The sequence below is a fragment of the Oreochromis niloticus genome, linkage group LG6, assembly GCF_001858045.2.
Source record: "Oreochromis niloticus isolate F11D_XX linkage group LG6, O_niloticus_UMD_NMBU, whole genome shotgun sequence".
Taxonomy (NCBI): domain Eukaryota; kingdom Metazoa; phylum Chordata; class Actinopteri; order Cichliformes; family Cichlidae; genus Oreochromis; species Oreochromis niloticus.
In genome coordinates this window covers 29,226,146-29,253,241 of record NC_031971.2, presented here as the reverse complement: position 1 = coordinate 29,253,241, position 27,096 = coordinate 29,226,146, and the positions used below count along the sequence as shown (strand labels likewise).

Here is a 27,096-nt window from a genome sequence, read left to right as displayed (position 1 = left end):
GTGGGGGAACCCTAAAATTGGTTGTAATAGCTCCGTATGGGGAAAAAAATCACAACTCACAATCATTTTATTGAGAGCTCCAGTAGATTTCCTTAGTCTACTGGCTATACACTAAGACTTTAGTCAGGGATGGTCTGCTTGGACTGGTGATGGCACCAGAAATTACAAAACTTTAAGCCTGACTCTGTTAGAGGAAATAGGGCCGTAATTTGTGGTTTTAAAGAAGCTCCTTTGCCCCTCCCTGTCTCTTCATGCAGGCTTGATCAGAGGGCAAGAGGTGGTAATGGCAGTGTTGCCATGGTGATGTGAGAAGCATCATCTCCCTATAGGCAGGTGTCCGAAGGTGCATGAGATGAAACGTGAGCCTGACATGGGGTCTAAAAGCTTTCCTCTAACATTTTGACCAATCATGTTAATATTCTGTCGTTACCACATGTAATAAAAGTGTTTGCTGTCTGGGTGTGGCAGCCTTTGTCTCTGAGCCAGAGAGACGGAGGTCCATGGCGCCATGTAAAATTTATTTGGAATTCTAATGATAAATTGTGAAAGCTTATAATTTCAGTATATTTGTCTTCTCTCATGAAAAAAAAAATGAACAAATGTAAGCTTTAAATAGTTTATCAAACACCACTGAGCAGTCCTTACCTTTAAAACTAACCTCTGTTCTTCCCCTTCTGTCCTGTCTTTCTTATCTTTCTCCAACTCTAAGTGAAGTTAGCTGTTTCTTTAGCTCTTTGTCTTTCTTTTCTCTCCCTGTGAAAAACATCAGCTGGACCTTTAGCTAGCAACACACTGTGTGACAAACTACTAACTACAGTTTTTGTGTTTGCAGATGTTTGTTGAGCTGCATTTGAAACACGAAAATCATTTCCTTTATGTTCGTTCCTCTTCTGTAGGACTAACTAGATGCTGAAGTACCGCAACTGCAACTTACAGACACCTACAGTCATTCTGCTGTTGTGCCCCCCCCCCCCAAAAGACCCAACACCGTCCCACTTTTAACGCCTGACTTTGGCACACATCAGGTCTTTTTGGAGGCTCGAGGTGACGAAATAATAACTTATGCGTTAAACCAAAAGTAACAAGTGTATTTTGAAAATGTAAGGAGTAGAAAGTACAGATATTTGTAGGGAGTAAAAGTAAATAGTTCTCAAAAAAATACTTAAGTAAAGTACAGATTTGTAAAAATTGTTCTTAAGTACAATAATGAAGTAAAACTTACTTGACAGAAAAAGAAAAAAGTAAGTAGGTAACTGAAATTGTACTTTGTTACTTCCAACCTCTGCCTAAATAGCTGCTGAAAACCTAGAAGTGAATAAAATGTGAGTTAAAAGTTAAAATTCTAAAAACAGGAGTCCTAGAGTGGACATAGTAAAAACAAATGTAGTGCATTCCCCCAGCCATATCATTATAACATCTGACTGTTTTCTGCAGTCATTGGGCAACTGTTTTTTTATTTACTGATGTGAAAGAAATAATTACTGCTTCAGTTTACACAACATAGCAGTATAACCAACATAAAAAACAGAAATTCAGATATGTTATGGATTGTTCCCATAACCATCCTTGCTTGACAATTGGCTTGCCTTCCCTCTTTCTTTGTGTTCTCAGTGATTTCCCTGTGCACGTACTCAATAAGAGATGGATCAAAGGAGGGCAGGGCTGATTGTCCTTGTTGTACCAAGGAAAGGAAAGTGATCGATGCATCCAAGATTCAATCACACAACAGCAGATTGTAAGTGTACGCGTTTTCTTTAAGGAGCTCAAAATTGGTTTTGGTTTACGTGATTACTGAAAACTCTAGTGTTTGAGAGAAAGGCTTGGGGTATATTGACTACTAATGCTAATGCTACTCTAACTGACAGGAGGCCGCAACACAAGTCAACAATTCAGTTATAAAATAGGCTTCATAAGCAGAATTCTAATGGTTTTTTAAAAAAAATTATTATTATATACAATCAGCATCACAGTTGTAGAAGACAAATATTATTCTTTAAATTTCTCTGAGGACAGCACTGCTTGTTGTGGTCATGATTGAAAACTTAAAGACAAAAATGGATTGGGTACAAACAAAACTTTTTTCTTATTCTGTCAAACTTTTCAGTTAATCTTTCTTTCTGCTATTCTTTAAAGAGAACTGCAGTCTGAAAAGAAACGTGCAAAGAGAATGTGGCTCATCTGAAATTTCAGTGATTTCCAATGGCTTTGACACAAACCTCAATCTTAATAAAACAAAAAATTGCTAATTAGGTTGTGTACTTTGCCATTCCACACCCTGCTTCTCAATCTGGCTGCTTCCCGGAAAACATGGTCAAAACTCTGCTGTGAGAATTTGCACTGGAAGACAGGGTGGTTCAACACAGACTGTGTTGCAGTCTGTGTTGTAACTTGGAATAAAAGAGCAATGCAAAGTGTGCTTCTCTAATGTGTAGGTTAAAGATAATTTGGCTAATTTGTTAAACCTCTGACTTTGTGACGTCTAAGTATTAAGGATAATGTGTTTACAACCTATACAGATTCAAATGTCTACCTTTCTTGTCATGAACAGCTGATCTTTGGCCATTAAAGTAGAAATAATCTTTTTTTTTTTTAAATAAAAAGAAGAATGTTACAGAACTAAGGATACATTCTGATCACAAACTCAACTTTAGTTGTTGAGAAACTTGTGAAACATGAAACATGTTTTTTCTGTGATCTATTAGTTGTGTAGCTGAGGGGGAAAATGTGAAAAATCACTTTTTCCCAACTTCAAATATTCATAATAAATAGTTGTATGGGGGGAGTAAGTATTTTAACATAAAATACAATGGCTTCCTTGATGAAAGTGTGTATTTTCAAGCATACCAGAAAAACTGATCTTAGTTACGTGACATCATTTATTGTGCTTTTCAGCTTTGTGTATGTGGCAACTATCAGATTCCAAATACAGATGATTCAAATATTTAATGACAAAATGCTCCATAACAAACATCAAAAAACTACTAATGCCCTATACCGCTTATCATGTGGGTACATTTAACTATGTTATATTCCAAGATATAGAAGCTATCAGATATAATAAGTCTCCAAGGCCTGTCTGTGATAGATGTTGCTGTGTCTCCATCCTGATGATAACTGTTAGTTGCCCTTTCCCCCTGACTTTGTTTTTGTTGACATCCTCCTGGACAATCTTACAAGCTTAATGAGTCCATTCCTGGGAACTGTCCCATTTACAACTTCAGTGCAGTGACATTAATGACTACGTTTTAGTCTTATGGTTTGTGATTCTAGCGATTCTATTTACTTGTCACTAAAATCCTGTAACTGCTCCTGAAATGTAAAAAAATGTATGTTTTTATATTTGCAACTAAAACATGCTACTAGTGAAGGAGCATGAAAAACCCTTGTTTTGCAAGAACTTTAAAATTCTTTGACATATCTATTGTTAGTACAGTGCACAGTCTGTTGGCTGTTTTTCTTTTAGAAAATTTTATTCTGTTTTGTGTCTGAGAAACTTGCTGCCAAAGTCCACTTTTTAAACTGCTGTCTATCTTATCTTTTCTAAATAATCAATTCTAAATAAAATCCTTTCCCATACCCCTTAGCCTGACGGGGCACTGAGTTCCACTGCAGTCTTCTTGACTTTCTTGGATGGAAGGATAGATAGATGCATCCAAATAAAGCAATGACTAGGAAGAAGGAGCACTGAGCACAAATCCCTTTCCAATGCCCTTGTCTGAGTTAGGGCTAACTCTCCCTAGAGAGCTCCCTTATGACCCTAGGACTTGGGCAGAGGAGAAGGTGGCTCAGAGGGAGGGATAAGAGGATGAAAGGTGTATAGAAACAGAGGATATTGACAGCAGGAGCTTGTTTCCCTCTGCTGTGGAGCCAACTAGATGATACTGAAGACCTGCAGTAACCTGATGTCAGCTAGAATCTGCATGATGTTTTTTCTGCATGAGATTCCTTCAACTTTTTTGTTACATTATTTCTTAGTGTTTTTATTTATTTATTTAGTATTCTCTGTTGAATCATTGCTGGTTAAGGGATAAAATATATCTGACAAACTGAACATGGTTTCAGTCAAAATCACAGCACCAAAATGGCATTACTGAAAAACTACTAATGAGACTGTTACGGTCTCAGATAAAAATTACTATTCTGTTTTAGTTCCACTTGACTTGCCGGTGGTCTTTGACATCATCCATCAAGGTATTCTAACAGAGAGATAATTTAACTGATCTCAAATGGTTTTCAATAAACTTATTACCAGACATTAAAATTTATATGTTTTCATCCACTCCTCTCCTGTGTGGGGTAACCAAACGATTAATCCTTGGATTAGTTATTTTTTATTTATATGTGTTTTCAGTGGGTCATCCACTTAACATCTTCAGTGGTGTTTCTAACCAGTGTTTTGCTGATGATATGAAACTCTACATTTCTGTTAAGCCTAACAACCTGGACAGCCTTTTCTACCTCACTGACTGCTTCACTGATATTACTAATTGGATGTCTTTAAACTGACCTGACAGCCTTAATAAGGAAGTAAGTCCTTTCTGCAGCAGTATCAAACCATCTGCAAAGAATCTTGGTATTACTTTTCAATTCAATTTAATTAAATTCACTTTTATTTATACAGTGCCAAATCACAACAATGGTTGCTTTATGTTGTACGGTGGGCCGTACGATAATACAAATACTTACTTCTTACTACTTCTGATGAGCATTTGGATTTTTATTTCTAACTTATCCAGTGCTGTAAAAATTCAACCTTTTCTCAGTAAATAACTTTTTAATATACAATTTACATACATTTCTCAGTGTTTCCTAGCCTGACAAATGAACTCAAAGCTGACAACCACTTGCTACAAGATTCCCATCAAATCCATGTTCTCAAGTGGACCTAAGAGGAGACCACAGCAACCTCCTGGAACAATAATCAGTCAATAAAGTCAAAGACAAAATTACAGCACAGGGCTAAGATGCTGGCTCTAATATTGATAACTTTACTGTGGAAAAAAGTAGCACATTTCTCAGTGAATAAAAATTAAAAAGCAGAATGACACAGATTTATGTTACTAAGTTAAGACATAAAGAATTGGCTGAAGAATTTGACTTCATTGTATTCTATATTTTCTCTTAGTTCTCTGGCAGATTCTTTTTGATATCTTTACCTTTTTACAGTTTCTCTAAGGCATTTTAGGTACCACATATATTACCAGCTCTGATGGGAGCAATAGGATGGATAATTTGAGAAATGGCATTAGAAAAATTATTCATTATTTCATCATGTGGTGATAGTACTAGCAATGTGCACTACAATGTGTCAGCCATAGCTAGATCACACTTAAACCATACTTGCCTTGATGTCATGCTTGTTGATAAATTGGCTGGTATTTATTTTCACAAATGAATAAGATACTTCTGAAATTATCCAATGATGATCAGAGATGGCAACATTTAGAACAGTGGTCCCCAACCTTTTTTGTGCCACAAACCGGTTTATGTCAGACAATATTTACACGGACCGGCCTTTAAGGTGTTGCGGATAAATACAACAAAATAAAACCAGTACCGGTACCCAAAAAAAGAATATTTATTCATAATACACGGGAAAAGACCCAGGGAAACTGAGTTAACGATAAAAGAGATGAAAAAAAAAAATAAAGCTAAAAACCAATAAAAACCCTAAAAACCATCAATTTCACACCTGAGCCACCACTCTCGCGGCCTGGTACTGGTCCGTGGCCCAGGGGTTGGGGATCGCTGATTTAGAACATTTTTAACTGTGGCATAAACAGGTGACCTGTTGTGTGGGTGGGTTCAGTCATATGTTTAAAATCAAATGATTTTACAAAACTCTAATATATAATAAGGATTAATACAGCAGGAGATAGAAGTAATTAATTATTAAACCTAAATTATTCAAATTCAGATAATTGCGAAATTACACAGACTTACAACTGTTTTATGTATATAACTAATGGGCGCTGTTTCAGTCAGGTCTGTGTTACCTGTATAATCAAGCCAGGTTTCCATTAGAGGGATAAAAGCCAGTTTATTACTAATGAGAGTGTCATTAATAAGAAATGACTCATTTGTTTAATGTGTACAAAAGCAGTAAGTATTTAAGGATTGCTTGCTGGTTTGTTGTTAATTGTGGAAAACTGGTGTGCTATTTGCAGAATGTCCTTTACTTGCGCTGCAATAGTCCTCCCATGATGCCCTGAGCATTTCTCCCTTATTCACCTTATTCACTGTATGTCTTTTTTGCCCTGTCCCTGATAAAACTGAGATTTTCTTTCCCAGTGTCATGAAGTGCTTGTTCAAATGGGTTTGTCTGATTGTTGGGGTTTTCTCTTTATTATTGTAGGGTCTTTACTTTACAATATATAGTACCTTGAGGCGACTGTTGTTGTGATGTGATGCTATATTAATAAAACTGACATTTATTGAATTTTGGTCATTGGTGCCAACATGCACCACAACAGTGGGGACTGAGGAATGTTGATGAAGCAGCTGTGGGACAGAGGTGTTTACATCGTTAACAATAGCACCTGGGGTGCATGAAGTGAGGCATCTGATCATTTTTATGTGATGGACTATAAATGGTCCAACAAAAATCAGACAGGGAGGTTTGGAGTGACCGTCTACAGCAAAAGCACAAGGACAAGGATACAAAAACCACTTGACCATTGGCTGAGAATGAACTGGGCACCAGTACATCTCCCTGGGTAGCATGTAGACTGGTCCAGTTCTACTAGAAGAGCTGGACAACACCGGGACCTAAAATGATCCATGCCTAATGGCTGAAAAAGATGCCATGAATGATGAAAAGCACCAATAGGTGGGCTGCTAACAGCAGGTACTCATTCATCTAGAGTGCCTAAGGATAGCTGAAAGGACAGCACAGAGGCCTTGATCAAGGCAGCATAGGAACAGGCCCTAACCACTAGAGGCCAGAGTCTTCCAAAGCCAAAAGGAACCCAAGTTGCAGTTTGTGCAAAAGTGCCCCGGAGACTATCCAGCATATACAAGGATATAAGATGCAAACTGGGACAGTATACACTTAGAGGCACAGCTAGGTGGCTGGGATAGAATAGACACATCTGTGGTTTCAAAGTCCCCAAATCCCGGTGAGAGTCACCTCTGAACCACCTTTGGCCAATGTCCTGTGGGACTTTAATCTCCAGACACACAAGTAGCTGCTGGTCACCCAACCAGAGATAGTGATAGTTGACAAGGAGCATAACATTTCAGTTGTGATAGATGTGACAATCCCAGTGGACAACAGCAAAACCAGAAAGGATCATGACAAAATAGAGAAGTACCATGTGAAAGGTAAAGTACAAAGAAATAGGTTTGATCTTGACGGCTGTTTGGTTTGATAAAAGCCTTGCTCAGACAGACAATTTCAATTCTATTTAGTTTTATTTATATGGCACCAAATCACAACAGTTGCCTCAAGTTACTTTATATTCTGAGTAATACAAAGGAAACAATAGCACCGTATACAATGAAGTGTTGACCACTACAACCACAGTGATTTAGACTTTATCTCTACTTGACCTGTACCTGGTCTTTTTATGTGAAAACATTTCTTTAAATCGTTCCCTGCACTTTCACATCTTTTCTTACTTGAGTGCCAGTGGACATTTGCTCCTGATATAAGACCATTTCCTCCTAATAAGTGTTGCAGAGATATCTCACTAACAAAAACTACTGACCATACCTTGTGAATGAAGTCACTCAGACTTGCTGAAAACATGAATCCTTGGGTCAAGGCTAACAGACATAAAAAGACAAAATAGCAAAATAGCAAAATTTGAAAAGCTATGCATTTTCTATGGTGAATGCAACTGTTACTGACAAGTGTTTTTAGTGTGCACCATCCTACATTTAACATAAATACCTCCAACACAGTGACATTTGCAAAATGCTGGTGATATAAAGAGTCTTCTAATATGAGTACTGATACATGTGATCATCTGATTACAGATACTGACTCATTGAAATATAAAATATTTGACTGGTGAAAGGAAAAGGAAAAATAATTATTGTCAACAATCGTTCTACAGTTCAGCCATTTTACATAGCCATCCTTGTTTTGTTGTGGCAAACGCTCTCATCTATCTAAGGATGTGCTCGTATTGTTGTGGTTCTCATAGGTAAAGCGCTGCCTCAGCTACATGCTGTGCTGATAATGAAAAGCAGTTTTCTTATCACAGTGACTCGTTGCTTCTATCAGTAAACTGTACCAGCTACAACTCTTAAACATTTAGAAATTCCCACATTACAGTGAATGCGCTCCCGTCAGAAAAAAACCCCCCAAAACATTCACCAGTTTTTTTCTACAGCTACTTTCTCCATTTTCAGTTTTTGTTGTTGTTGTCAGCTGCATACAAATTGTCAATCCCAACTTCCTTTTTCATGGTATTTAGTCAATCACTGTCATGAATGCTTTTATAAGATGTTGAACTGAGCTGCTTAAAAAGATGCCAGGCACAGCACTTTTTTAAAGCAACTGTTTTCCGTTTGCCTTGCGGCCGCATACACTTTAAAGTGGAAAAGCAGTTTGAAAAAAGCAAAAGAGTTTGAACATGGCTTAGAGTGGTGAACACACTAGAGGCTTTGAAAACACACGGCATAGCTTTCCTTGAATGTTCTCTGGCAGGCAGACTTCTGAGCATTTTGTTTCTGTACCCGCATAACCCAGTTCCTGCTCTTGTATGTTGTCTCTCTAGCTGCAGTCACATCTGCTATCCACTGAAAGCCTCCTGAAGCAAACAGCACAGACGGAAATCTTAACTGCATTCTGCTGTGGTCACTGTGATGGTACTTTCCATAACGTCAAGTCTACTAACAGTTACCTCTAGTGTGGCTCAGTAATGGATTGCAATGGCTAAACTTTTTCCTTTTTCAAGATGTAGAATGTTAATTATATAACTGAGCAGTTCTTTAAACTGTCTATAGCCTTTTCACACACTGAATGTTCCAACTTGATGCTATGTGTTTCATCCAGTCTTTAACCTATTTTTGTTTCTGCTGTCCTGTCATTCTGTCCAAAGGAGCTAAGTTACTCATAGAAAACTACGTGTGTCCGTAAAATATTAATTTGCAGAGGTTATATACCAAATAGTTGCAGATACTCTCCTTTTATTGACAGGGATTTTTTTGACCTGCACTTAATCATGTAAAGTGTGTACCATATTTTTTCAAGGTTTCCCTCTTTACTTCTCTCCCTGTCCTGCTGTTAAACGCTAAGATAGATCATTAGCTTTAAATGGACTTCAGTCCACTCATTACATGTCCCATTTACCTTCACTGCATAACACTCTCTTTTCATAACAAGAAGGGGTGGGAGTGTTGGGTGGGGGTCATATTTAGGATGTGAAGATTTGGACAAAAATATGATGTATAAAAATTTTTTTTAAAAAAGAGTTGGGAATAGAGACTCTTTCTGTGTTCATATCCACCAGTAATCTAAAAGATCGACTTATATTGAATACACCTCTGTGCTCCAGCAATTTGTTTCTTTCCCTACCATTTGACAGCTAATGGTGGGACGGAGGGAGTGGGGGAGGGGTATTATTTGAAGCATGTAATCACCCTTTTTTCAGTGTTATTTTTCTTTGACTTCCATTAACCCTTCAGTAGATGCAAAGGGTAGTCTATGCTTTCATATGGCTGCACTGCTGTGTGAAGGGTGATAAATGGTTTCACTTCATGCATGCCATATGCACATGTTATATATGTGTGTATAAAAATTAGGCACTTTAACGAGTGGTTTGCCTTTTATTTTGTGCTTTCAATGCCGTGCTAACATTTGTTAAGTGCATATGTGTTATCGTATGTGAGTAATGCCATTTTGCTGTATTTGCATACAGAGTTAAATGTATGTGCTAATTGTTTTTAGCATCAGCGTATTGATATTGTACTGTACTAAGGTGACACTGATGATGACAAGGTCACTCAAGCAACACTAATACATTAAGTGTTTCTTAAAAGTGCTCATTTGTTCTCATTTTGTCACGTCTATCATGCTAATTAGATACGGTCTGTCTGTTTAAACTGCCCAAATACAATTTTTGTGCTGATATTTTAATATCATATACTGGCATGCTAAGCTTACTTTCTTTTTCCTTCACCTTCATCACAGACTTCATCGTCTTATTCGTCTGCATTGACCCAGTGTTCTCACGCCTCCTTTTCTCAGCACCTTTCTATCCTCACTTAACCTCCAAACTTCCCTATATCACTTCTCAGTTTACTTCAGCTAAGCTAACTGCTTTTAATCTACCTTTCTCCAGCACTGATCTATCTCCTCTGCTCTCTTTTGATCCCTGAGACTATATGGGACCCTATTTCATGTATTACATTTGCTTTTCATCCAACTATTCTTTAATAACCAAATGTATATATATATCCCACAGTCCTTTAATATCGCTGTCTTTGTTTCAAAACTTAAAAAGAACATCTTAGAGAAGCAAAGTTTCTCAGACTTGAAGATGGGCAGAGGTTCATCAATCTGCAACAAAATGCATCAACAAATTGGAACAATTAAAGAATAATGTTCCTCAATGTAAAATTACAAAGACTTTGATTATTTCATCACCTATGGTGCATAATTTCTTCAAAAGACAGACAGAATCGAAAGAAATCTGTATGGACAAGTTTCAAGGCTGCACTGCATTACCAACAGGTGGTTGACCTGTCAACAGTCCAGCTCTTTCACCATAAAAAAAATGGTGCATTATGAAAAGAAAAATACAATAAAGAATGCACAGGACTGTTGAGCAGCTAGAATCCTATATCAGAAAAGAATGGGACAATAGCCCTTTTCCTATTTGCTGTTGTAATAATCCCTACTTATTCTTTAAGCCATTTAAAACATTCCAGTCAGGTATTTTTTCAGTTAAAAGTTGGTCTCTTAGTCTGATTCTTGTGCTTCAGTATTTCTAACTTCTTTATACTTTTAATGTAAAAGAAAGGTCATTCTTTTGCACTCACTAAAAGCTTGCATATTTTGCTGTATCCTATTATCTGCTGTTGCTACAACTTAGTCTCTGTGTCAGAGCCAGTTTGATTTTATATATTCTTCTACAGCCTGACTTCCATCCTCACCTCCTGCATTTCTTTATTTCTTCCCCCTTCCAGCCTCTTCTGTCCTCTTTCTTGCTCTTCTTGTATCTTTTGACTGCCCTCTTCATCACCCCTACCCGGCCATCTTTACCCACTATCTATCCTATTTAATGTCTAATCTCAGTGTTTTTCCTTCCGACATCATCTGTCCAGTCAATTATATCTCATCCACAATCTCTAATCCTTTCTGTTGTATAGAGCATTCAGAGCATCTTTGTTTCCACCATGCCTTATCTGTTCCTCAGTTTACATCAGTCCTCCCTGACTCCATCGTTTTCACCTTCTCCCTCTGTTTGTGTTTTCCTCTCTGGCAAAAAGCCCCTTCAGCCTAATCCTGTCTGACAATTCCCAAATGAGGCTAAGACACTAGTAATAAAAAAAATGCATCATGCCCCTTAAAAATACCCGAAACTCACTTCAGAGGAGTGTATGAGAAAAAGATATGCACATAGGTACACAGTTAGCTGGTGTGACCCAAACGAACGCAGTGGCAAAGTGACCAACACTCAAGCTTGACACCATTTTAGTTTTCCTTCCATTCAGTTAGTCAATCATTCAGTGTGCTTTGTGTCCTCCAGTGACCTAGCTCTCTTGTCATTTCAGACCTTGCCACTCCCAGCTGTCTGTCTTTTCCACCAGTCATCTGACCTGCCCCTTCTCTCCACTCAACTCCATCTACTTCACTGATTAGTCCTTGCAGCATCACCTCCGTTTACCATCTCTCACTTGCCAGATTATGTCTTTGTGTGAAGTGCAATTGCTTTCTGGCATTGTGTTGTTTTCTTTTTCTTTTCTACCTCGGCTGTGATCTGGATTTCACTTCCCTCTGATCACTGTGTTTAGTTTGTCTGTCATTGTCTCACACGTAAAGTTTGTTTTTTCTTTTACTGATTTGAATTTTGAATCATGTTTTTGAAAATACTGAACCCAACTCAGTTATTATTAGAAGCAGCAGTGAATTAGACTAACTTCAGCTATCCTCTGCTGTGTAATTGACCATAATAAAATCTGTGCAACATACTAGGAGCAAAACTATGGTCCGAGGTCCAACAATGTACCTTGTTTCTTTTCTTTAATTTACCGTCTAACTCCATTATGCTATTTCATGTAACACACTCAATCCACTGTCACAAAACCAAAACAGAATTATTTTAAGTGAAACCTCTTCAGCATATAATAATACTCTAAGTATTTGCCAAGGTGGTTCAATAGCAATATACTGTACCTAATTAAGGATCGAGCACCATTGACACTTTACCTTAACTGCAGTAAAACTGTAATTGAGTGAAATTTAAAAGCTGAGCAAAAAACAATTTACTTCGCGACTTACAAATGACCCTTCTACTTTTTATAAACACAACAAACCCTATAGCCTGTTCTTTTTGGTTTGATTTGTTTGTTTTGTTGTTTGGCTTTGTGGTTCCAGCTTATACAAACTAAAACTGACTATTTAGCAGGGAGATGTAAAGAACGAGCTGGGGAAAAAAGCCCTAACAAGTCCCAACAAGTCAAAATAAAATAACATTTTGAAAGGTATTTACATATTCATATAATCATTCAGTTAAGGTTAACAAAACCTTTTTTCATTCAGATTTAAATTTCACCATCATCATCATCAGTGTCATCTTTTGAAATTCTATGCGATAATAAACTCAGCGGATATACCCTACGCTACATGTGTTCAGTGCTTGTTTCAGAGAAACAGTCCATTCACTGCCTTGTTCACTGCCTCCCAAAGGGCCTTTCTTTCCTCCGTAAGCCCTGACAAACTATCAGTCAACAGCATACATCATTCTGCTGTATACTACTTAAAATCATGTGCATGCTGTAGAGCTGGACTGGCTACCTAAAGCACCCACTTAAGTTTTTACTTAAAACCACGTTTTCACTAAATTGTTATTTGTGGTGTTACTATCTCAGAAATTATTCACAAGAACATAGACTTCATGAATAATAAAGCACAACTAAAATATTAACAAGGGAAACTTGTTAAGTGGACCAATGTACCAGTCTCCTTGTCTGACACACACACCCATACAAATCCATGCTCACAAAATTATTTAGACTACTTACTTTAGGTCCTGGAAAGGTTCTGCTCTTACATGTGACGTCTCTACAGAATGACTGAACACTACTCCTTCATTTCCTGTCGAGAGAATGAGAACGGATTACAAAAAGGAAAGCAACCACTGAACCTTTGAGTGTTAAACACAGCAGACATTTCAAATGCATGCCAGGGTGCTAAGATATTCTGTGTCAGAAACACAATTTCCTTCAAAAACAAGGTACCATTGGGTTGTCACTGTTAAGAAGAATGTGTTCTTTGTGCTGAAAATCAGAGTTGACTTAATGTTTAAAACATTTTAACCATGGGTGTCATATGTCTCTCTTATTAACAAAGCAATTTAAAGTATTTAATTATATCTCAACCATCTATTTTCTCTGTTTGCAGTATTTTTCTAATACTGCATGTTAATGATAATAATAACCATATGGCATTACTTTCCTCCAAAAACAAAATTTCCTGATGAAAAATATATGCAAGCATGCAATTGATGTGCATGCTTTTTCCTCTTAAGAAAAGGTTGACTCTGACATAATGCAATGTTTAACCCCCCGTGTCCAGTAGCCACCTTTGCAGCTGTGAACAGATGCTCGTTTTTGGCTCTTGCTGAGACCACAGACAGCATGTTGGAATCTCAGCACTGCTGCAAATTTAATACCGCATGAGGCTATCTTTCCCATTGGCAGGCACACAGATAAGAAACTGCATAGTCTGAACTGTTTGATACTGAAGCAGCATATGCCAAGTTTAATTCCAGAAGATTCAAAGAGGTCCCGTAGGTAGGATGAGAACCTACATCTCTAAAAAGCTGCAACTGAACCCTCACAGGAGCTAAACTTGGAAGTTATTGTGTACTGTTGTATTTTTCAGTTAAATCTCACTTTCTGTGGTTCATTCCAGGGAACACTGAACTATGCCTATGAACTGCCAAGTAAATGAAACAACAGGTAAAATGGCAGGTAAGGGCAAACCTTGCTTTGTGTTCTCTTGTTTGACTGTGTCTCTCAATGATGTTTATAACTTATTCAACCATGCCACAGCTTTTGGCTAATATTACTTTTCCATATTATTGCTACTCTGTCTTTTTTTACTATTGTTCTGCTCTCATAAAAACTTTATGAGCTTGTTTGGTGACACTTGTTCTTGTACACAACAATCCTTGAAGTATTTTTAAAGCAGAGCTGAAATCAACTTTTCATACTGGGTTTACAGTTCACACGTGTCAACCAAGGATAAGCTCGATATCACTCCAAACTTGCTGCCATGGTATTAGCTTGCATTGGCTGATTCATTATCTATTTACACCTGGCTACTGCAAAAAGCAGCGATATGTGGAAATATGATCTATCTTCATTAAAAAAAATACATCAATCTATAAATCTAAAATTTAAACAGTAGCACAGCATAACCCGGCAGAGCTCAGTGCCTGAGCTGAATAAATGATGCGCCCATATTTGTATTCTTTTCACTATCCACGCTCTTTTCGCTCACCTCCTTCAAACAGCAAATGACAGCAACAGTGACCTATAGACCTCGATCTCCTCACCCTCCCCTTGTTCTTCTGCACCCTTATTCCTTCAGAGAGCCTCTAATGAACAAATTACCCAGGTTAGTGTGTATGTACGTGTGCTAAGGTGTGAGTAGTTTGTTTGAATTTGTGGTTTCGTAGCAATATACACTCAAAAACCTTTGAGTGTACATATTGTATTACATACAAAGTGTAGACGTGAACAGACACGAGCGGACTCATAGTCTTCTGTCAGCTTACGTTTGATTTTCTCACTTCCAATGATTGAGAGAACACAAACGAATAAATGAGAAAGAGACAAATAGATGATTTAGAGCAAGAGTATTTTCTCCTCTCACTTTTTCCATTTTTCACTTTGAGCGAACTGCTTTCCCCCCAGTGATGCTTACATGCCATGTCACATATTTCTCATCCATCTGCCTCGTTTCCCCTTCTGTCTGTGTCATTATTTTAATTATAATTTATTTATTTATTTTTTACTGTATTGCACTGGCCTCTTTCTCAACTCTGCTAAAGCTGCTCTGCTTGCTGACCCGTAACTTGTTTGGCTGCACTCATCAACAGCACTCTGTTTAACTGCTTATTCTCTGTCTGTATGTGTGTATATTCCTGTAACCTTGTTACTCAACATGAATAAGTTTGAATTCACTGTCCACTACTGAAGATAAGCATGAAAAAAATAAATAAAAGAAATGAGTCCCTTATGAATTCAGCAACATGTATGGGAGTCTTTCAAATTGTACACTTTACATTTAGTATGTTATGGAAGGTGGGGAGAAGGTGCAGTGATGTTAATGTCTGTTTTATGCTTTTGTGTAACCCTACCTGTGACTTTGAGTTTCTCAGTACCGATGGTGATCTCTTCTTCATCTGCAGAGAACAGAACTCTCTCTCCATCAGCATTCCTCACCTCAAACCTTTGACACTGAGCCTCCACCATTTCTGAACCTGAGACAGTGGGAAAAACAGAACGTGTCATAAAAGCACATAAACCTTAGCATCTGGTATCGTTCTGCATATATCTGAAGTACCTAATAGAATCGTCAGTTTAGCTTGAGCAGCCAAAGTGATTTGAGCTTTAAACCAGAAAATCTCCAAGTTTTGTCTTGCAATAAGCAACAACACTTTTCTACAATATGAATAGCCACATCTTGGTTAGAGGTCTTCTTGTGCATAAGAGAGAAAGGATTTCAATGTTCTTTTCACATTGGGAAAGGAGCGGTAGTGAAAACTCAGTGGAGTGAAATCTGGGGAGCGAAAATAAGACAAACTGCAGCAGGCTTGGAATGTTAAATGCAATGTCAGTGCAGGCTAGTGGGTAGTGGGTAGGAGGGACATTATGCTTGGGAACGGTGCAACGAAACCGTGACTAGTATGAGTACAGCCTAATCCAATCCAGGCTGCTATGTTTTAACAGCAGAGACCTGTATTACTAGCTCACCTTCACCTTGATTAAGCACATCTGTGTGTGTGTGTGTGTGTTTGTGTGGGTAGGGGATCGGAACAGTGAACATGTGCTGTGAGAATCACATGAAGCAAACACTGCTGTGTCCCATTTCGCTGTAGGTATGTTATGTATTAAAGTTTCAAGTGAGTCGTTGCAGAGTGACCTCTCATTCCTTTTTTTCTGTTTCCCTGTGTGTTTGCCGCTTTCTTCTTCAGGTGCCATGGTCTTAAAGCAGAGTTTGGTTTTCTCAAGGCTGAAGTGCTCTGCCAGCCCAATCCATGGGTTGGCTGGGAAAGGATTTCCATGAAGTGACATTTAAAATCTGTAAACACTTGACTCCCCTCTGTAGTTTACTGAGACACTAACAGTGTCTAAGACTGTACAGCGTCCCAAAATAATGACAACACTATTCACCTGAGAGCATGGTCAGATTCATTTCACTAATTTCATGCACAAAAACTAACTTAAAGCTAAAATCGGGACTAAAGTTAAACACTTCCTATTTCTCTTCACATTCGATACAGAAGTTACATGAAATGTGAGTCGAGACATATATGTCACTGATTGACTCTTTGCTCAGTCTAGCTTCAGTTTACCATCTTAATAACTACCTCTCCTATTTCATCAGTGTCCAAAATGTTTGTACCCATGCAAGATTTTCTGTATAGATGCACATATTCTCCACTCTTATTTATCCTTTTAGGACCCAGCTGTGAAGTGACATGCATGTTTCCATTTATACAGACTTTGAATCATTTAAAAGCATTTACTCATCAATGTACTGACTTAATGTAATGTAACAAAGAAGATAAAGATGATTTCTAATCTTGAACATTAGTGGTAACATTTCACAATTAAAAAAAAAAGACAGTGTTCCTAATAATGAGGAAACAACAGCATAAATAAATAAATCAAAAAGCTACTTAAAAAGTTGATTATATAGTGGCTTTTTAATAGACATGTAAAACGTTGACAATTAATTGGTAGGTAATTATTCAGGTGATTTTGTGATTTGGCCAGTGATTGGATGGCTTTCCATCCTTGCTGAATCTATAAAGAGGTCTCTCTCCATTTCATTCTATCCCTTTTCTTCACTGTCTAGGCTGCCCGGCTATTTTGTGTCAATTAGAAAGTCAGAGTGCCTTGTCAGTCATAATCAAACTTTATTAGCACCTATCAATCTGGGATTAAGCTCTTTTTCTCATCTCATTCTGACTGCCTTTATCCCGTCCAGCTCTATCTCCTTAAACCCTCTCACTCCTCCAGTGACTGTGTGAAAAAGCAATTGAGATTTGTGTTGTCAAAAGCTCACGCTAAAGTGAGGTGTGTATGAGTGTGTTACAAATATATGCAAAGACGTAGCAGATAGAAGGGAAGTTGACAGTTAGAGGTGGGAGACGTATGCTGAGAGAGGAATCAAAGGAAGAAAAAGGAGGGTTTATGTTTGAGACGGAAAGATGAAGAGAAAATGAAGCTAGTTTAAATTGGAGATGTGCTGTGCTAGTTGCTGTCTCAGGCATCTAGCTAGTTCTCTTTGGCTCTTCAGCTCTTGCTCTATAATACATCTTGTAGTGCAGATTTCCAGTATGGGCGCAGGTCAGCATATTTCCAGAGATTTGTGTTTTATTCACAGAAATTGCTCTTCTTGTCTTCTCAGTAGGGGTGAATAAAGGATTCTGAAATTGCAGGAGATGGGAAAGTTTAGTGATGGTGAGAACTTGGCCAAACTTAGTGAAAAGGAAATGAAAGGAACCTGCTGACGCTCCTGACAGACTTTAGCAGTGCAGTGGCACCAGCAAAGACAATATCGAGGTATAATTGAGGTTACATAAAGTCTATTTACAGGTGAAAACAGCAATTGACAAATAGCCAGTGTAACAGTTTCATTCAAGACCTTTAAATGGCAGTTTGGACAGAAGAGGAAATTCAGGAAATTGGCTGCATAAACTTTGCATGAAAACTGGTGTATAAGATACGATTCAAGATTTCTTATGACTGCATCAAAGTACGAAACATTTTCTGACAGTGTTGAGATGACAGGATTGCAGAGTTTGCCGGAAGAGTTTGGTTTAAGTGAAACAATATATGCACCTAATGGCATTAATGCTGATGATGAGACAAAGTAACCAGAGCTTATTTAATTCAAATGATCGCTTGGAAGACTGACAGAGACTGGCAGCGATAGCTTGCAGAAACACCTCTCCTGAGCGGATGTATTTTATGCAAATGAAAAGTGATGTGGTGTAAATAATATGGCAGATGTATTGTGTGTTCAGTGTAACTTTTTTCTGCTGCAAAACTTAATGACTTTGGCTTTAATTGATGTGCTAGTCGATAACACCAGACTGTGAAATGAAAGCAATGTAGTCACTTTTAAAATGCATTCTTAGTGGCTGTTAGGACTAGCATAAAAAGCATAAAAAAGCACGGTATGCATCTCCTTCAGTTCTAATAATTTCTAAACACATTGAAATGACATGAGCTTTTTGCATTAACCTGCTAGGGTATTACCCAATGGTGTTATTTTAGGTTCCTTTCATGTTGTGCTTGTTTTTTCAAACATGTCTCTAAGCCCTTGGGTAGCAAACAGAATTATCAAGTGAAGAAATATTTAGTTACAAACAACCTAGGGAGTACTTTTATAACTAGGTGATATTTTTTTGTTCATCTTGTTAGTGATCCCCAGTTTGAAAATGTTAAATCTGTGTAAATGAAGTGCATTTGAACAATTAATTTGCTCCTGCAAATGTCTCTCCCACTGATAACGCTAAAGTAATTCTGCTGTCACCAATAACAGCACGACTCCTCGTTAGGCAGACATATTAATTGATGCACTGATTTAAATAATCACTTCCTGACAGGATCTCCTCTGTTGTCACAAGTGCCTCCCTCAGCAGGATCCTTCAGCAATAATAATGCTTTAAGAATACCTCACTGATGAAAAGAGGTGCTACAGATGAAATAGTGGGGAAAAAAGCAGCAGCGCATGTGTGATGAGTGTGCTCCTGAGTCATATCTGACTTGTGAAAAGACATTAATGTTAAGAAGCATGGTGAATGATTACGCCACAGACTGCTGTGTGTTACCAATACAGCAGCAAATAGGAGACAGGAAGGATTAACAAATAATAGCAAGAATTAAAAAAATAAGAGAAAATAGAGAATATTGGTATTTAGCAGCTCCAAAACATTGTACCCAAGCAAGGGGATAATTAAGATAGTTCTGTTATTCTGTTATTTATGTTATTATGATTTTGGTCAACCTACTCCCACAGACATTAAAAAAAAAATCCTTAAAGCGCGAGAGGCTACTAGATGGTTTAAGTCTGAAACTGATGTGAATCATATGCTATGACCTTTGCAGTCAACATCTCTTAACCCAACTGAACACCTATGGGAGATTTTGATCATGCAAATGCCATTTGATCCACATCCCCACTACCTACCAGGAATATGACTCCGCTGCACTATAGCTCATTCTTATTGTCACATAGATATTTCCATTTTTTGCACAATAACTGTCAGTTCAGTGTTCTGTCTTTGAAGTCCTGATTTGTGTTTAAAAAAAAAAAAAAAAAAAACTTTAATAAATGTTCCACGTAGTAAAATTTTGAGTTCCCAATTTGTATTCAGCTATTAATGAATGGGGCACATTAAAGAGGTGCCTGTGTAACTTTTTTACTACTGCACATAATAGCATTGAGGCCATAATAAAGTTATATGGATTTGCTCTCCTGGATTTTTAATTCAAGCCTTTAAATTAGAGCTTCTAGCAATGAAGTGATATGGCGCAAGAAGAAACTGTAAAAGGACCGAGTCATAGGTGCAAAGAAGAGTATGGCATAGCCAAGCAAACACTGCATGCATGGTTAATTTTCCCAAGCAGGTCAAGATGAATGTTTAATTAAAATCCCTTTTAATGCACTTTTTCATCATGCAATCCTTCCTCCACATCTTTCTTTACTTTACAGTTCTTCACTGATATTATTCATGATACAGAATCACTTGAGTCAGATAAGCAGCTTTCTTCCTACAGTCCAGGCCATACTGATTTGACTTTGTGACTATGTAAATACCAATGACATTTTCAGCCAAGAAATCCATCTAAAATTGGATTGTTTTTTCCTATGGCTTTATAGAGAAAGGTGACAATGGTTAAATCTCTACAGTTTTCCTAAGGTCAAGATTCTGGGAGTAAATATAAGGTTATATGAGACAAAGTTATATAACTCATACTCAAATGTCTTTTTACTGCTTAAATGTGGGCTTTGGTTTTGATATTTCTCTGCTCACTTTCAATGCCTGGCTGGTTTGGGCTAATGGCTAAATCACTTTTCACCTTTTACGAATTGGAGTACAGCCTAGGATCTTCAGGCAGGTCCTGTTCCACAGCTACACAGGCTAGACTAAAAGGTTAGAGGAATTTCAGGCATTTTCAGGCATTAGTGGGAAGATCTACTAAAACTGAGGCCATAATACTTGGCCCAGAAAGATTTGCCCAGAAACATAAGGTACAAGACAAGGGCATTATTGTTTTACCTCCCACCCCCCCGCCCCCGTATTATTTAACTGAAATTTAACCATTAAATGTCCATGTGCATATCTAATTATTTATTAACAGGCATCCAAATAATAGAGTGACACAAACAGACAAGGGAAAAAAGAACAACAAACAAAAAATAAAAACCACTGCTATATCTATTACATGTGACACAGAAGTTTAATTGTAGACACCAAAGACAACATGTCAAATTATTCTTCTATCTATAGCAATGAATAGAAATGTATCTGAAAAGCATTCACAGTGTTTTCCTTTATCACATTTTGTCATGTTACAACCTAACGAAGTGAAAAAGGTTTGCTTAAAATTCTTAAAATTGAAAAACCAAAGCATAACATGTAGCTGTTGCCATGACACTCAAAACTGAGCTCAGATGCATACTGTTTCCACTGATCTTCTGTCAGATGCTTCCACAACTTGATTGGAGTCTACCTGAGGAAAATTAATTGAATGTGATTTGACATGATTAGGTCACAAGGTCCCATTGTTGACAGGGCATGTCAGAGCACAAATCAAGCCATGAGGTCCAAGAAATTGTCTGTAGAACTCTGATATAGGACTGTACTGAGGCACATATCGTGAGAAGGATCCAGAAAAATGTCTCCAGCATTCAAGGTCAGAAAGAACACAGTGGCAGTGGTTGGTAAATGGAAAAAGTTTGGAACCACTAGGACTCGTCCTAGAACTGGGGTCCCATGGTCAGAGAGGTGACCAAGTACCCTGTGGTTATTGGTTATTCTGACAGAGCTCCAGCGTTGCTCTGTGGAGAGAGGAGAACCATTTCTGCAGCACTCCACCAATCAGGCCTCACCAATCAGTGGCCAGACAGAACCCAGTCCTCAGTAAAAGGCATATGACAGCCCACCTAATTCGACAAAGTCCACCTGAAAAACTCTCAAACCATGAATAAAATTCTCTGATCTGATCTAAGACTGGACTCTTTGGCCTGAATGTCAAGTATTATGTCTGGATGAAACCAGGCACAGCTCATCACCTGGCCATTATAATTCCCAAGTGTGCAGCATGGTGGCAGCGTTATGATGTGAGGATGTTTTTCAACAGCAGGAACTGGGAGACTAGTCAGGGTCGAGGGAAAGATGAATGCAGCAATATACAGAGACAACACTGACAATAGCCTGCTCCAGAGTACTCTGGTCCTCAGACTGGGATGAAGGTTTGTCTTCCAACAGGACAATCACCGTGAGCACAGAGCAAAGATAACAAAAGAGTTTCTTTGAGAAGACTCTGTGAATGCCCTTGAGTGGCCCAGCAGAAGCCCAAACTTAGACCTGATTGAACAACTCTGGAAACATCTGAAAATGACTGTGTATCAGCGTTCCCTATCCAACCGGATGGAGCTTGATATGTTCTGCAATGAAGAATGGGAAAAACAACCCCAAAGCAGCTATGCAAAGCTTGTAGCATCAGACTCAAAAAGACTTAAAGCTGTATTTCCTGCCAAAGCTGCTTCAACAAAGAGCAAAGACTGTGAATACTTATTAATCTTTTAATGTATTAAAAATATTAATTTTTAATAGATTTGCAAGAACCTTAAGCAACCTGTTTTCCCTGGGGTTTCAATTTTGAGATGAAAAATTAATTTCATCCATTTTGGAATCAGGCTGTAAGATGATAAAATGTGGAACAAGTGAAGCATTGTGAATAGTTTCCGGCTACACTGTATGTCAGGTAAATAAGTTTGACAGAATTTCACTCATTAACTGTTCTAATTAGTTATTCAGACATGGTACAACTTATCAGTGGATTAAGATGAGCATTCTGTTGAGTGAGTCAGGCTGATATGCTTGTCAGTTCCCCTCCTGTCTGGAATGTCAAATTTAATGAATATTCAAAAGCCCAGTGGGTCCTTTTGTGAGTATTGCGAAGGGAAATGCTCCTATGGGGGTAATTTTACATTCTGCATTAAGCAACACACGATCCATGTGTTAAAATATTTAGTCAAATCTTGAGCCAAATGTTTCTTTGTCTTCGAACGGGATGTAGGAAAGACTGGTTGATTGATTGTTTCATACTGATCAAGTGATAGGGTGCATTTAGCTCCATACTTGCAGGTGAAACTACATTGCTTCCACCAAGAAAATATGTTTCTACTCATCACTTCTTGCCATCTGTTAACTAAAAACATAGGCTTTAACTTTTTAATAATAGCAATAACAAATAAAGGCTTTTGAAAACAATATCTTCAATATTACTGCATCTTACTGAGTTACTGGAAAACATCTTGCACTACTAAAGTACTTGTTGCATAAAAGTCATTTATAAATGCTGGTACTTGTCATGGTTCTCTCTGGGACCCATTTTATACACTAGTGATCACTTGATGAACCATACTCTAGCACCTTCAAAGTGTCTTTGTTGCCATTTTTTGTCATTTAAGTCCTATCAGCTTCAATGTTACTGCTCTTCAGCTGTAAATCACATTGAACAGGCTTTATTAACATTTTCTCTTTCAGTGAATGACACTTCAAAATTACTTTTATTCCCATAATATATAGAATGAAAGTCGACATTACTTTTATCTGACAGTTTTGCTGCTATGAGTGACACCTGCCATTGTTAAGTGAAGTTATGCTTGGACATGCGAGCTAGGATTTGCCAAAACAGTCCTAACACACACATGACACTGTTGTGGATTATTATTATTACCCATGTGTTACGCACTGCATGTCACGTATACTTGAGTATCAGTAAAACGGAAACAAAATTGACTTGGCTGTGACGAAGTAGCCAAATAGTTACTGCTTAAGGGCTATGATTTAGCTACCCATGATGGCAACAATATGGCCGCTAGTAATTTTGTAAACCAGTCATTTCAACAAATTTCACAATATGATTTATTGCAAGAAGTAAATATTTCAGAGACACACACTACATATTTGCTTTGAAATATTTAAAAAATGTTTATAATCTAATTGAAGTATAGTAAATAATATATAAATAAATAAATAAATATTTGATTAATGAGCAATTTAAAAATATTAACTGGTCTCTCATGCTTGCAAATGACCATTTTTTGTTTTTAAATATTAACTATCCATAGAGCAAATATGAATGAACATAGAAGCTATGAGGAGTTTTTCTTTTAGTTTTTTCCTGTTTCATAATTTAAATATGTTATTTTCATTAAATTGGTGACAACTATGCACAAAAAATCAATCTGGGGATAAAACATAGAGAAAACTTTTTTTCTTTAGACTCCTTGTACAGAAACTTTGCTCTTCTTGCCTTTTCAGTGGCAAAGCTTTAGATGACCTTCTTATTAAAGTCAGGCATGTCTCTGACGAGTTTCTACTCCATGGGGAGCACAGCCGGAGCATTAAGACGATCCTGTGTCATGGTTTTTCTCAGGAAAGTCTTGATCCTTTTCAAAAGCAGAAAAGTACCTCTTGGATTCAGTTATTGTCAGGAGTGTGGTGAGGAGAATCATGAGAAGACTGAATGTGTCTGTGAAAGTGCTCTGTAGGTTGTTCTTGATGAAAAAAACACTGATACGAGGCACAGCAGCACTATGTTTTGAAAGCAGCTCTTCATGCTGAATGCAGAAGAACCGTTCCTTGGCATGCTTCAGGATTGCATCACACGCCTATCAAAAATACACCATAAGATTAAATATGCATTCAATCTGTTTAGATGGAAGAAATTCTAACTGAACACATGCCCATGTCCATGTGAAGTATATGAGTCATAACGTTTAAGCACTATTATTCACACACTTTACAATATGTTTACTTTTTAGTTTTTTAGTTTTTAACTTAATTCAATATTGGTCATTAATGAATCATTGTCTACATAGTCATTTTATTACATAAATAATTTTTTCCTATTATATATTATGATATATTTTACACAGAATATATATCCAATGTATGAAGATGACAAAATAATCTTAATAATAATAATAATTGATGATTTTAAAAAAAAAATCTGCATCACAACTCAGTCAGCCAGTCTCTGCTGTTCTACTAGTCCCAACAAATAACATAAATTTAAGTTGTTATCAGATATTCATTCTTATTTATTTTATATAATATTTCTAAGCCAGATGCAACATCAATTTTTTGTGTTGGATGCTTGTGTTGTGTATGTTCTGAATTACAAAACTGATCATCTTCTTCTGCTTATCCAATGCTTCAATGAATATAGATATCAATAGGCTGAATAGTTTCAGTGGTCAAATAGTTCCAATGGTCTTTATTGTCCCCAGTGGGAAATTAATTTGCATTATGTCCACACATCAAACAACACAAACACTGAAAAAATTGTAGTATATCATATGTTGTATGCTCTTGAAGAAGAATGACAGGAAAAAGTGAAATTCTCATGTTCAAGGATCCTCACAAAGCCTCCAGCCTTTCAGAAAACCAAGGTTATGAATACTTTCCAGTCCTGGGGATGTGTGCTGTTGCTACATATATATATGTTCTATATACCAGATAGAGCAGTAGAATAGCATAATGTATTTTTTGCTTGTGAGTTACAATGAATTGAGCAAGCCAACAACTTTATCATGTTTTATAGGTAACAGTAGCTTTTATTCAATATTATAATATAGTATTTACTTTAGAGCTTTGGTTTTGAGTTTTTGTGGGGCTCATAAATTGCTCCTATAATCAACATGCTGTCCAACAGCTCAGTCTAGAGTTTCAATGACTGAGGGTTGGGTCTTGTAGAAGTAGGGTTCTTGTTTGCTGTTGTTATGTGGTTAATGAGACCTCTTTTTAGTTTATCTGAGGCTCAGGGTGATAAAATAATTCACCTTTTAGTATAAAATTTAACCACACTGATTGGCTAGGTTGGCATTTCTCTAGACCCCAGTGCTGAACTTCAGATAGTCTGAGAAGACATACACTATATTGCTAAAAGTATTTAGTCCCCTACCCAAAACATTGAATTGAGGTGTTCAAATTACAGGTGTATAAAATAAACCACCTAGGTATGCAGTCTGCTTACATTTGCGAAATAATGAGTCACTCTCAGGGTCTCACTGAATTCCAACACAGTGCCGTGATAGGATGCTACCTGTGCAACAAATACAATCGTGAAATTTCCTTGATACTAAATATTCCACAGTCAGCTGTAATTGCATTATAACAAAGTGGAAGCAATTGGAAATTACAGTAAACCAACTCAGTCACGAAGTGGCAGACAACAAAAAAATACAGAGCAGTGTGAGAGCATGGACAGACAATTTCATGCCCCCCAACATTGTGGGAACAGTTTGGGGATAGCCCCTTCCTGTTCCAACATGACTGGTTCCCAGTGCACAAAGTACAGTCCATGAAGACATGGATAAGCAAGTCTGGTGTGAAATCAACCTGACAGAACACCTTTAAGATGAATTAGAGCAGCGACTTTGAGACAGGCCTTCTCCTCCAGTAACAGGTCTGCCTACACAAATGCACTTCTGGAAGAATGGTCAGAACTTCCCATAAACACACTCCTAAACCTCGTGACCTTTCACAAGAGTTGAAGTCGTCATAGATTCAAAGGGTGGACTGACAGCATATTAAACCCTTTGGATTAAGAATGGGATGTCCCTCACAGCCGAATACTTTTGACCATATAGGTTAGATAACATAAGCCTACCTGCAAATTACTTGAAACCCAACATAGCAGCTAGTGAGAAGACAAAATGTACCTTGCTTACTTGTTCTCTGTCACTAGCAACATACTGACTAGAGCACTATCGGGTTTTGTTTTGCAGTCCTTGTGTGTTTCAGTATGTATTATGCCAGTAGTTGAGTAGTGATTAGTGTGCTCCGTTTCCATTGTTTAGTATTGCTCACTGATGATGATGGAAGCAACAGAGAAACACTGAAGCAACATATTTAGAAGCAACCCAAGGCATATACCTTCCTTTAGATTCCTTTAGATTGTGAGTCCTTCAGATAGAAGTTACTCCACAGGTTGTCAGCGGAGTTCTACTTTTTTAAACATTTAAAGAAATGCGATTCGTTTTGTCTTTTTTGGAGGGCCTTTCCTTCTTCCCATCTGATGTTTGTTATATGTAAGAAGCGTCATAAGGAAAGAGGAATGTGTGTGTATGGGAATCTGGGTATTTTGTACAGAGGCACAAATCTGTCCCAAACCAATGCAAAACCTATCCACGTGTCTTTCCTTTATTACCTCAAGTTAGACTGCAAAAATGAAAAAGAAAACAAAATTCCTAATACCTACTTTCACATTACGGTAGTGTTGCAAATTTTTAATGCATTTTAAGCAGCTTTTGGTTAGCATACACAAAAATAAAGAAATAGGTTAAAATAAAAATGTTTCTTTTGACTTGAAAGTCAACCACAATAACTTTGAGATATACAAAGTAATATGTGACAGTGTTTGTGGAGTGAGAGA

At 37.5% G+C, this 27,096-nt stretch overlaps 1 protein-coding gene across 2 annotated transcripts in view; it reads right to left on the bottom strand.

Annotated features, from left to right (window-relative positions):
• LOC100704890 (zeta-sarcoglycan) overlaps window positions 1–27,096 on the bottom strand; it is a 325,170-nt gene that overhangs the window by 43,280 nt on the left and 254,794 nt on the right. For both annotated transcript variants that reach the window (XM_005454752.4, XM_005454753.4), the window contains exons 5-6: window positions 15,543–15,665; window positions 13,198–13,270 (exon numbers count right to left, since the gene is read on the bottom strand). In XM_005454752.4, the coding sequence (XP_005454809.1) occupies window positions 13,198–13,270; window positions 15,543–15,665 (196 nt within the window). The remainder of the gene's footprint in view (window positions 1–13,197; window positions 13,271–15,542; window positions 15,666–27,096) is intronic.